Source organism: Scylla paramamosain, chromosome 31 (genome assembly GCF_035594125.1).
Source record: "Scylla paramamosain isolate STU-SP2022 chromosome 31, ASM3559412v1, whole genome shotgun sequence".
NCBI classification, from domain to species: domain Eukaryota; kingdom Metazoa; phylum Arthropoda; class Malacostraca; order Decapoda; family Portunidae; genus Scylla; species Scylla paramamosain.
This window is the reverse complement of record NC_087181.1, coordinates 10,136,317-10,148,816: the sequence shown is the minus strand read 5'-3', so window position 1 is coordinate 10,148,816 and position 12,500 is coordinate 10,136,317. Positions and strand designations below refer to the sequence as shown.

Sequence of the window (12,500 nt, the reverse complement as noted above, 5' to 3'; positions counted from 1 at the left end):
AGCAGCAAGTAGGTACGAGATGTAACCCGAGGGGTTGTGACCTCGCTGTCCCGGTGTGTGGTGTGTCAGTGGTCTCAATCTTACCCAAAGATCGGTCACTATGAGCTCTGAGCTCTTTCCGTAGGGGAACGGCTGGCTGGGTGACCAGCAGACGACCGTAGGTGAATCACACACACACACACACACGTTTTCATTCCACTCTCTGCTTTTCTTGACGCACAAAGACCTCCACATTACACTCACGCTTATTGCACGCTGCTCTGACTTCATAACCTTCAAGCTTTATTACCCTACACGGCACGCTGACTTTATACACAACTTTATGAAAATACTTTGTATATGTGAGGCTTCCTACAATACATATGGAGCTGTGGTATTATTAGTGGTGGTAGTAGTAGTAGTAGTAGTAGTAGTAGTAGTAGTAGTAGTAGTAGTAGAAATTGTTGTTGTTGTTATTATTACTGTTGTTGTTATTGTTGTTGTTGTTGTTGTTGTACTAGTACCAGTAATAGTAGCACCACCACCACCAGCACTCGTGAATAACAAATACACAACGCACTACATCTTTCCCGCAACCCTAACAGAAATACTTCTCAAGAGAGAGAGAGAGAGAGAGAGAGAGAGAGAGAGAGAGAGAGAGAGAGAGAGAGAGAGAGAGAGAGAGAGAGAGAGAGAGACATACGTTTCTTTCACAAATAATAATGAAAAAGCAACAAAAAACTCATTCATATCACCAAATAACGCAGTTTTTCCCTTCACTATATCAACTTTCGCACTCACAAATTCGTCTCGATGTAAAACAAGAATGATGAAAGAGGCAACATTTTTACTTCCACTGTGCGCGTCACCTGACACCAGACGCTCCTTCCTCTCAGCGTCACCATCACATCACCCTCACCGTCACCGTCACCGTCACCGTCACTGCCAGACGATACACGACCCTTGCTTCCTTGTCCTGTGCTTTTTACCCCATTCACAGCCATCAGAGCAGCCAGAGAGAGAGAGAGAGAGAGAGAGAGAGAGAGAGAGAGAGAGAGAGAGAGAGAGAGAGAGAGAGAGAGACGGGGTTATGGTAAGAAGGGGTGAAGAGAGAGAGATGAAGATGGAAAGACAGAATGTCGTAGTAGAAGTTCGGAAAATTATTGGAAAAGCTTTAAAGTTATAGTACAGATAGGAGAGAGAGAGAGAGAGAGAGAGAGAGAGAGAGAGAGAGAGAGAGAGAGAGAGAGAGAGAGAGAGAGAGAGAGAGAGAGAGAGAGAGAGAGAGAGAGAGAGAGAGAGAGAGAGAGAGAGAGAGAGAGAGAGAGAGAGAGAGAGAGAGAGAGAGAGAGAGAGAGAGAGAGAGAGAGAGAGAGAGAGAGAGAGAGAGAGAGAGAGAGAGAGAGAGAGAGAGAGAGAGAGAGAGAGAGAGAGAGAGAGAGAGAGAATAAATCGAGTGAGTTAACTCTCGCCCCAATGAGACACGTAGCCTCAGGTGGAAAGGTCTGCACCCTCGCTGGAATTTCAGCCAGCTCGCCACCCCGCCCAGGGCAGCCCATCACCGTCCCTGAATCACACCATCACATCGACCCAATTCGTCTTCCCCGCGAAAATTCATCACCACAACTCCTCCTCCTCCTCCTTTCTTATTTCTCACTCTCCTCATCCTTTTCATCTTTTCCCAGCCTAAGCCTTTTCTTCACTCATTCTTCATTCCTTCCTCATTCTTCATATTTCATCTTTTCCTACTCCAATTCTTCTGTTACTTCTTTCTCCTCCTTCTCTTCCTTCTCCTCCTTCTCCTTCTCGTCCTTCTGCTACTTCCTCACTTTCCTCCTGCTCCTTTTCTTGCAGCAATACTTCTAGTGCCTCCCCCTCTTCCTGCTGCTGCTGTTGTTAGGTAGCTAAATATCCGCCATTCTTCAGCTCCTGCCCTTGTAATAACGTGAAGTATTGTGCGTGATTACCTCCTCCGTGCCCTTCTCTCCCTCCCGTCCCGGCCATTCCTCAGGCAAATAGAGGGACGAGAAGGGCTGAGGGCGCGTAAACGGCTCCTGGATTGTGCTCAAAGAACTCCTTCTTCTCCTTCTCCTCCTCGTCCTCATCCTGAAGTTCCTCATCCACTACTCTCTCTCTCTCTCTCTCTCTCTCTCTCTCTCTCTCTCTCTCTCTCTCTCTCTCTCTCTCCCTCCGGCATGAACGTTCATTTATTTTTTTTTACTTGTGCTCGTGTTTCACTTTGGACAAACAAAACCTCGTAGTACTTCTGCACTCAACAAAAAAGTTTTCATACAGCTTTGAATTACATGTGACTGCACGCGTGCGTGTACGTAAGGTCTGCGCACACAGCTGTGCAAGCAAAAAAGACGCACTGTCATTGTACACAGTGGGCAACCTCTTTCTAGTAGAAAGTCTGCCGGTCGGAACTGCAGGGACTGTCGGGACTGGCAGGCTGGCAGGCTGAGTACACAGCAGTCCTGCATTTTAGATAGTGCTGCTCATTCACGCGCGGCCTGACCCCACTGATGTCAGGGCGCCCCAGTTTCAGTGCGCCAGGGACGTCAAGAATTTCTGGTGTAGCAAATGTATTTCTCCATTTCTGTTGATTTAATTCCGGTTCACTTTCTGTGTCACAGTCGCCCCGGAGGTGCAGGCCCGCCTGGCGCCCGCCCTCAACCCCAAGAACATCAAGGAAGGCGAGGACGTGTACTTCGTGTGCCACATCAGAGCCAACCCGCCAGAAAGCCGCGTGCAATGGCTCCACCAGGTGAGCGCCACCCCTCTTACACTTATCTCACTTTAATGGCCTCGTGGCGCCACAAGCCGCGACGCACTAGCTGCGTGGCCTATGCGCCTTTAGTACAGGATCACATCCGACATACGCATAATAAACTTTTCTAACGTGGCAACATGACAGCAATTAATTATCCATTAAAAAATCGTTATCCCCTGCTTAATTCTTCCGCCGCGCCTTTAATGACTGGTGCTCAAAGTGGTGTGTCTGGTGACTGCAGGGCCGCCCGCTGTTCACGGTGAAGGAGAAGGGCGTGCTGGCGCAGGCGAGAAACCTTGTGCTGCAAAGGGTGAGTCGCCACGCCCAGGGCAAGTACCAGTGCACTGCCACCAACGCAATCAACACCGTCACCAGCGCCCCCGCCACCCTCGACGTCATGTGTGAGTACCGCCACCCAGTCTCCCCTGCCTCCCGTGCTTATCTTTTTGACCCTGCTCCCCTTACCCTGCCTCACTCATCCGCTCATTTATTTACTTTATTTTATTTATTTTTCTCTTAGTTTCATCTCCCTCCCTCCTCGTTTCCTTCATTTTTCTCTCTTCCTCACTCATTCACTCAGCACCTCCTCCTCCTCCTCCTCCTCCTCTCTCTTTCCCTTTCATTTCTCTTACTTTCTCTCTCTCTCCCTCCTCGCTATCTTCATTCATTCTCTCTCGCCCTCCCTTCTTCACTCACTCACTCACTCTCTCTTTCTCCCTGTCTTTTCTCTTTTATTCTCTCTCTCCCTCCTCGTTTCTTTTATTCATTCTCCTTCCCTTACTCATTCACTTCCTCACTCACTCATTCCATCTCTCCTATGCCTCCCTTCCCATCCTCGCCTCCTTCATTCAGTCTCCCTCTTGAAAAGCGTTTATTTTCCCTCCAGATGACATCCCCTTCCCTCTCTTTCTTTCTCTCTCTCTCTTTCTTCTGTTTTTACACTTTCTCTCTCTCTCTCTCTCTCTCTCTCTCTCTCTCTCTCTCTCTCTCTCTCTCTCTCTCTCTCTCTCTCTCTCTCTCTCTCTCTCTCTCTCTCTCTCTCTCTCTCTCTCTCCCCTCGTACCTTCCTTACTTTATTCTCTCTTTTTAAAAGTATATATTTTCTATACACGTGACATTCCCTCCCTTCTTCTCTCCATCACTTTCCTTTCCTCCCTGTATCACTATCAACTTCTCCCTTTACCCTTTCCTTCCGTCCTTTCTCTCCCCAATGGACTTTTTTAGTGTTTATTTTATATCTGTGTGACATCCCCTTTCCCTCCTTTCTTCCCTCCATCACTCCCCTTCCTCTCCCTTCCCTCCCTCCCTCAATCACTATCAACTTCTCCCTTCTCCTCCTCCCTCGCGCACTGCCATCTTTCACTTTGTCACATTCTCTTTCAATAGCGCCAATTTTCAGTCTTCATCACCCCCTCGTGGCGTCCCCCAAGGCCCCACCTGACGCCTTCCCGCCCCTCTGTCGTCTCCCCGTCCTCGCCGCTCCTCTCTTGAGCTCCTCCGCCTCCGTGAATCTCGCCGCTTTGTGACTTACCACACTTAACTTTATTGATTTACCAGCAAAACTTATACGCACGCCTCGCGATGCTCAGACTTATGTTAACTTACTTAGCAACTCCGATTTACGCACGCCGCAAATGTAAACCCCGTGTCGACTTAGTTATAAACGTGTGTGTTCTGCTGTTCATGCTGTTGTGCTGTGGAGCATGAGCAGTCTGTCTGTCTTTTTGCCTGCCTACCTGCCTGCCTCTTTGCTTCTCTGCCCCCTCCTCTCCTCTCCTCTTTCTCTCTCTCTCTCTCTCTCTCTCTCTCTCTCTCTCTCTCTCTCTCTCTCTCTCTCTCTCTCTCTCTCTCTCTCTCTCTCTGTTTTCAGGCATAACAAGGCACAGAGCAAATACAGCCGCTGGCTCGCGTGTTTACGAATCTATTACAGAATCCATCCACTCGTCCCGCCAGTGACTTGTCAATACTCTGCTCGCCGGTCGTGTAACGCGGAAATACTCAATGATAAAAAAAAATAGATAAATAAAATAATAATAATAATAATAATAATAATAATAATAATAATAATAATAATAATAATAATAATAACAATAATAATAATAAATAATAATAAAAAAATATAAAAAAAAAACACTGGGGAACGTTTTAAATGATGCACAAATGCAGTGGTAAGTAGACAACAGCACGCTGCAGTAAATTAATGCGAAAAATGCTTTGCGTTTTTGTACATAATCTGGTCTTGTAACACGGAAGCATTCGTCGAGATTGGAAAAAAAAACTGGATAACATCTTTTTAATAATACAGAAATACAATGATTTCACGATACTAACAAGCTGCAATAAATAAATGCGAAAAAATCCCTCATGCTTTTGTACATCATCTATCTGGAAACGATAAGTAAAGCGCCATTACTTCTGATACAGAAAATCATGGCCATGAATACAACACGCTGCATTGAATTGATGTTTAAACCCTTTGTGCTTTATAAATAATCTCTCATAACGTGGATATAGTAAGACTAGATGCAGAGAACCACTGATATGAAGAGAGCACGCTAAGCTAAATTAATATCTACACCCCTTGCGTTTCATCATATAATTAAAGGCACAGCAAATCTATGGCGAGTAATAAAAAAGACGTGGGTCATTTGTATCTCTTAATAGCGAGGAGAGGAGAGGAGAGGAGAGGTCATGTCTCAGTGAAGGCTTCATAAAACATCCATTACGTCCTTACCTAATGAAAACTAAAATCAGGGCTTAAAGTTGGCAGTGAGGTGGAGAGGTGAAGGCGAGTCATTTGTCACGCCGCGTAATGACACACTCGCAGCGCCACGTAACGCACCGTGAGGCAGTAACAAAGATAAATGTGCCACACACGCTCTTTCATTATCGCACCACGACACCAGACTACATTACCGAGCCCCGATAACTTCTCCCGCCGCTACTTGTGCTTCACCCGTGGCTGCTTGTGCTACCTGTCTTCCTTCTTCACCCGCGCCCATTCCTACTCCTACTCCTCTTATGATTACTATTACCACTTCTACTTCTTCCTCACCTCCGCCCACTCTTCTTCCTCCTCTTTCGACCACTATTACTGTTTGTCCTCCTTCCTCACCTCATATTCCTCCTCCTCTACTACTATTTCTTCTATTTCTTTCTTACCTACTACTCCTCCGCCTCTTACTACTACATCTATTACTTTTCCTCTTCCTTCCTTCCTTCCTTCCTTCCTTCCTTCTCCTCCTCCTTCTCCTCTCCTCTCCTCTCCAACGGTGCAAGGAGGCATTTTTTCTCGACGTAAACATTCCAATATCTTCTCCTCTTTCGCCTCCTCCTCCTCCTCTTCCTTTCCCTCACACATTCTCCTCTCCCTCACACAGACACACCGTCTTTCTCCCCGCCCAGAAACACAGTAAGTAACAGCAACTAACACCCCTCCCTCTTCGTCCTCACAGTCGCCCCGGAGTGTAAGGAGCCGCGCAACGTGACAGTCTCCGTGACAGCCACTGAGGAGGTGACGCTGGACTGTGCCGTGGAGTCCAACCCTGAGGAGGTAAGAGAGAGAGAGAGAGAGAGAGAGAGAGAGAGAGAGAGAGAGAGAGAGAGAGAGAGAGAGAGAGAGAGAGAGAGAGAGAGAGAGAGAGAGAGAGAGAGAGAGAGAGAGAGAGATACACCGTGTCTCACCTTCCTCCTCCTACCCTATCACTTCCTCCTCCAGGTAAGCTTCACGTGGAAGGTGAACAGCAGCCGCGGCGTGAAGGAACTTCCCGCCTCCACCTTCACGTCGCACGGCACTACCAGCAGACTCGTGTACAAGCCGCAGGAGCACGCGCACACACATGAACAATATGGTGTCGTGTTCTGCCTTGGCACCAACAAGATCGGCAAGCAGAAGGTGCCGTGTATGTTCATCATTACTCCGGCAGGTAGGTGTGGGTCCTCTCTCTCTCTCTCTCTCTCTCTCTCTCTCTCTCTCTCTCTCTCTCTCTCTCTCTCTCTCTCTCTCTCTCTGGTTGGTCATGGCCTTTCTCCGTTAGCTAAACCTCTACATCTCAATGTCTTTCCCTTCTCCGTCCTTTACTTATACAATCCACTTCAGTTCTTCCCTCCGACATCATTCCTTTCTCCCTTCCTTCCATCTTCTCTCGCCTTTCGCCGTTTCTCCCTTGTTTGTTTCTCATTTCTTCATTCTTTTCTATCCCCAATCCTTCCTTTCTTCCTTTTCATCTTCTTTTATCCCTTGCTTCCTCCTTGCCTTTCTTCTTGTTGCCTTTATCTCACTCCTCCTTCCATTTCTCCTTTCTCGCAATCACGGCTGCCTCTCTCCTTCCATACCTCCCGACCCTTCTCTACAAACCCGCTTCCATCTTTCTCTCCACTCCACTATCCCCCTTACCTCTCTCACTCCCTCCCTGCCCCCTCCACAACCACCCTCCCTTCCCTCCCTCCTCCCATATATCTCCCCCTGCCTCTCTCCACAGCCTCCCTCCCGCCCCGCCTCCCTCCAGCCTGGCCTGTATGCATAACATCGCGCCAAGTGTTCGGAAGCTTCATATTGACATTCTGTGGTCGCCGTCAGGAGGCTTGGGTCGCTGGTAGCCTTGCCGTCCAGCGCGTGACAGCTTTATGTTCACAAGTGTATTTCCAGCGTCATAAACCCGGCGCCACTGTTATTTCCGGGGCCTTAAACGTCCCGCTATTTCCAGGGAACCGAGTCTGTTGGTGGTGCTTCTGGTTCAGGTTCAGGTTCGGAAAGGGAAATGTTATTGAGAGTTCATGTTAAGTCCACGTGATGTACGGATGTGGGTGTGTTCTGTTCCTTTATTTTAACCTTTTCTTTTTTTTTTTTTTAGCCTCACGTGTCAGTTACCATCTCTCTCTCTCTCTCTCTCTCTCTCTCTCTCTCTCTCTCTCTCTCTCTCTCTCTCTCTCTCTCTCTCTCTCTCTCTCTCTCTCTCTCTCTCTCTCCGTAACTCCCTTGCAACCACACTTTCCTACCACCCAGATTCTTTCCTTCTCCCCAGCCTCTCTCCTCCCTCCCATCCTCCCTTTTTCACTTTTTTCCCTCCACCTCAAGCCTCCTCATACGTGTCCCTTCATTACTGCTCCTGGTCCCTCCCTCCCTCCCTCCCTCCCTCCCTGATTTCCCTTCCTCACCTCCAGTTTACTCTCTTTCCTCCATCTTAATCCCTCCCCCCTAATGCTTACCTGTCCCTACCTCCCTTCGTTCCTCCCTCCCTCCCTCCCTCCTCACAATATTTTCCTCTTCAGCTGCATTTTTTTCCCCCTTTTCTCCGCTTCATTCATTTTTCTTGCCTTTGAAGCTTTCCTCCTCCTCCTCCTCCTCCTCCTTCCCCTACGCCTCTGCATTTTTCTCTTGGAATTTCGATATATTTTTTAATTGTTTACCTTTTTTTTTATTCCTCCTTCCCTTCCTCTCCCACCCACTTCCTCCTTCTACTTATAGCACCACCACCACCACCACCACCACCACCACTACTACTACTACTACTACTACTACATCCTCCAACACTGTCTCTTGGCCCTATCTCCCTCAGGACACCTCTTCCTCAGATCTCCTCTCCCTCTCCAATCTTCCGCTCTCCCTCCACACACTTATCACCCTCATTCCCGCCCTCCCTCAAGGTATCTCTCTTCTTTATCCTCCCTTAACTCCCTTATGACACCTATTCCCTTTGCCTTTCTGCCGCTCATCTCTCCTCTCATCCCCCTTAACTTACTTTCTCTCTCCCTCAAAGTAGTTTCTCCCTTTGTCTCTCTCATACCTCTTCTCTCTCTCATGTTGTCATCTCTTATTTCCCATCACCTCAACCTAAGCGTCCCTGCCTTTGTCTACTCCGCTTACGTCTCCCCTTCATGTCAAGCCTCATCTCTCATTGTCTTTCATAGAATCACCGCCATATCTAGCACTACCACCAACACAACCATTTGTACTTTACCCATGAAAATATTTGGAGTTGATAAATAACACCTTCTTCCTTTTTCTCTATATTATACTTGGTTCTCCTCTAATAGTATAGTGTGGGTCAGTGCAATAAGACCTAGAATACCTGGTAAGGACTTAAAACTATTGCCATCTGGAATCCCTTTATAATCCCCCTGTACACCACCACCACCATAACAGCAACAGCACAGTTCCTCCCTAATAATATAGTGTAGGACAATGTAATAAGATCTACAATACCTGGGCAGGACTTGAAGCTACCGCAGTTAGAAATCTCCTTATAATTACCTTTGTAATCCCCTTGTAAACCACCACCACCATCATAAGAACTGCACACTAAGCCGGCCATTCCTTTCTTACTTCATCACCACCACCACCACCACCAACACTCAAAACACCATCACAATAACCCAACCCTTCCTTCCCCACCCTACAGGACCCCCGAGGAGCCCGTGTCCTGTTCCCTGGTGAACCACAGCGCCACGTCCCTGGCTGTGGCGTGCGTCCCTGGTCATGACGGGGGCCTGCAGCAGCACTTCCTTACCACGGTGAGTCTTCGGGGTGGCAGGAGCAGAAGACGCCGAAGGGGAGGAGAGGATTGAGTCTTGAACCGGGAATAGTAGGAGAAGAAGGAGGAGGAGGAGGAGGAGGAGGAGGAGGAGGAGGAGGAGGAGGAGGAGGAGGAGGAGGAGAAGTATACAAAGGAATACTAAAGGAAGTCCAAACAGCAACAAACCTTGAGGTCCTCACTAGGCTGTTTGGGAGGAGTAGGAGGAGGAGAATAGAAGTTAGAAGAGGTAGTGGAGGAGCAGGAGAAGGAGAATGTAATCGAGGAAAATAAATGTGAGTGTAGAAGGGATAAAGTGCGTGGCGTGGGAGGAGGGAGAAGACAATGTAGATAAGGGAGAGGCAGGAAGGAAGAAGGACGGCACACTGGGAGGGAAGAGAGAGAGAGAGAGAGAGAGAGAGAGAGAGAGAGAGAGAGAGAGAGAGAGAGAGAGAGAGAGAGAGAGAGAGAGAGAGAGAGAGAGAGAGAGAGAGAGAGAGAAATAAAAGAAATGAAGAAGAGGGAGAAGAGAAACACAATAAGGAATGGAATGGGGTGAGAGAGAGAGAGAGAGAGAGAGAGAGAGAGAGAGAGAGAGAGAGAGAGAGAGAGAGAGAGAGAGAGAGAGAGAGAGAGAGAGAGTGGAGGGATGGAAGAAGTGCATATCCATAGCAACACTACCACAAACACCACCACCACCGCCACCACCACAAACAAATCAGCGTAAACACTGAAATACACACAACACCACCACCACCACCATCACCACCACCACAACACTTCAAAACACCACCAATATATCACCACCACCTTCATCACTACCACCACCACCACCACCACCAACAGTAATCAATAGGAGATGAACAGGTGAGACGGCGCGACGGACAAAACAATGACTCTTTGTGACGTTTGGCCGCCAGGTGAAGTGACTGCGGCGTGAAGGTGTGACGCTAAGGTCGTCCCACCGTGCCATTGTTCTTCACTATAGTATTGTTCCCTTACCTCCTACACCTCCTCTTACTCCTCTTACTCCTGCTGTTGTCCTCTTCTCCCCTCTCTCTCTTTCTCTCTCTCTCTCTCTCTCTCTCTCTCTCTCATCTCACTCCTCTCTCTGCCTTCCTTTCTTCCTTTCATCTCACTGTCCGTCTCTGCTGCTTCTTTTTCTCCCCTCCTTTCATCTCCTTTATTAATTTCTTCATTCCTTCCTTCATCCTCACACTCACACTTCTCTCCTTTCATTTCTCTCTATTAATTTTTCCTTCATTCCTTCCTTTATTCCTTTATTCCACCGCCCTCACACCTGTTTTTTTCTTTTCATTTTTTCTGCCACTAATTTTCAGGATTTTATTTCATCTCTCTCTCTCTCTCTCTCTCTCTCTCTCTCTCTCTCTCTCTCTCTCTCTCTCTCTCTCTCTCTCTCTCTCTCTCTCTCTCTCTCTCTCTCTCTCTCTCTCTCTCTGTATTGACTTTCTTTAATTCATTCTCCTCTTCATTTATTCGTCCTATATTTGCCCTTCACTTCTAATTCTCCTTCTCTTTCCATTTCCTACTCCTCCTCCTCCTCCTCCTCCTCCTTCTCCTTCTCCTCCTCCTCCTCCTCCTCCTCCTCCTCCTCCTCCTCCTCCTTCTCCTTCTCTTCCTCCTCCTCCTCCTCTCCTTTCATCCTTGTGTTCATTCGTTATCATTCATTGTTTTTCGCTTCATTTTCCTGTTCTTTTATTATCATTTTTATCATATTACATCATCTGTATATTCTTCTTATATTTATCCATTTATATATTCTCTTCATTCATTATGCATTCTCTCTTTCCTTTCTTCCTTCTCATCTTTCTTTATTGCCTCCATTCTCACCTCTCCTAACAGTGATCAAGTTTCTTCACCCTCCTCCTCTTCCCTCATTCTTCTCCGCTTCCTCTGTCTTCTTTTCCATCCTTCGCAACACACGACACTCCAATACTAAATTAATCCCCTCCATCCTTCCTTCATCTTTATGCTCTCCTTCCTCTTTCTACATCACCTCACACTCTCTTCCCTCCTTCACTCTCCTTCATCTAAAACCTTCCTCCTCTTCCTCGTCTACTTCTACTACTAGTACTGCTACTACTACTACTACTACTACTACTACTACTACTACTACTACTACTACTGCTACTACTGCTACTACTATTGGGCCATTTGAAGTCTCCAATACTAGACTACTACTACTACTACTATTATTACTGGGCCATTTCAAGTCTCCAATACTAGACTATCAATTCTGATATTTCTTCTCCTTTTCTTCTTCCTCCTCCTCCTCCTCCTCCTCCCCCCTCCTCTACCGCAGCTCTATGGATTACCTATCAAGCTACTCCTCCTCCTCCTCCTCCTCCTCCTCTTCTTACCTGACGTCCTCCCACACTCCATTACGTTTCTCTACAAGCTCCAACACCCTTTTACACGTTTTAACACTCTTCCAAACACTCCTCCACTCTTCCAGATTCTCGATATATACAGCTCCCAACACCCTTCCTACGTAAATCCTGCTGGCCTCCTACACTTTGGCTACACCCTCCTGGATACACCCTCCTGTCTGCCCCCTCCTGCCTACACCCTCCTACTTGCCTTAACACCTGGTGGGGGGAGGGAGGTGTAGGGAGAAATGGTGCATCGGGTTGACACGAGAATAATGGCAGAGTATTGGAGAAAATGGAGGGAGAGGAGACGAGCGAGAAAGGAAGGAAATGAAGGAGGAAAGGAGAGGACGGCGTGACGGGATACATTAATGAACCAGCAGAGAGAGAGAGAGAGAGAGAGAGAGAGAGAGAGAGAGAGAGAGAGAGAGAGAGAGAGAGAGAGAGAGAGAGAGATGGGAAGGAGGGGGTACTGAGAAGAAAATGAACAGGAAACGAGGCTGAGGAAGTTTTTTTTTGTGTGTGTTACTACAAACTATATACACGTTTCTCAATTGTTCATAACTGTATTTATTTCACTCGACTCTTTTTATTTATTTTTTTCCTTCCTACCCTCAAATATTATTACATTTCCCCTCCGACGAACGTAATTGGTCAGTCATAGGCCAGCAGCGTGTCTGATTGGCTATGAGGGACAGGTAACACACACACACACACACACACACACACACACACACACACACACACACACACACACACACACACACACACACACACACACACACACACACGTACAGACAGCCACAGGTAATGAAGTCTCTGTGATGCGTTCCCAACACAGGTGCG

General features: G+C 47.4%; 2 protein-coding genes and 1 long non-coding RNA gene across 3 annotated transcripts in view; 2 read left to right on the top strand and 1 right to left on the bottom strand.

The window, feature by feature from the left end:
* LOC135116449 (kin of IRRE-like protein 2) overlaps positions 1-3,287 on the top strand; it is a 62,592-nt gene extending 59,305 nt beyond the window's left edge. The window contains exons 9-10 of the mRNA XM_064033922.1: positions 2,616-2,746; positions 2,994-3,287. Coding sequence (XP_063889992.1) covers positions 2,616-2,746; positions 2,994-3,272 — 410 coding nt within the window. The 3' untranslated portion in view covers positions 3,273-3,287. The remainder of the gene's footprint in view (positions 1-2,615; positions 2,747-2,993) is intronic.
* The window catches only part of LOC135116456 (uncharacterized), a 239,226-nt gene that overhangs the window by 138,046 nt on the left and 88,680 nt on the right, over positions 1-12,500 (bottom strand). The window lies entirely within an intron of this gene.
* Positions 4,905-12,500, top strand: part of LOC135116262 (uncharacterized) — a 12,362-nt gene continuing 4,766 nt past the window's right edge. Inside the window, exons 1-6 of the mRNA XM_064033627.1 lie at positions 4,905-4,920; positions 6,208-6,305; positions 6,471-6,678; positions 8,327-8,398; positions 9,045-9,265; positions 12,496-12,500. The exon at positions 12,496-12,500 is cut by the window's right edge and continues 179 nt beyond it. Coding sequence (XP_063889697.1) covers positions 4,905-4,920; positions 6,208-6,305; positions 6,471-6,678; positions 8,327-8,398; positions 9,045-9,265; positions 12,496-12,500 — 620 coding nt within the window. The remainder of the gene's footprint in view (positions 4,921-6,207; positions 6,306-6,470; positions 6,679-8,326; positions 8,399-9,044; positions 9,266-12,495) is intronic.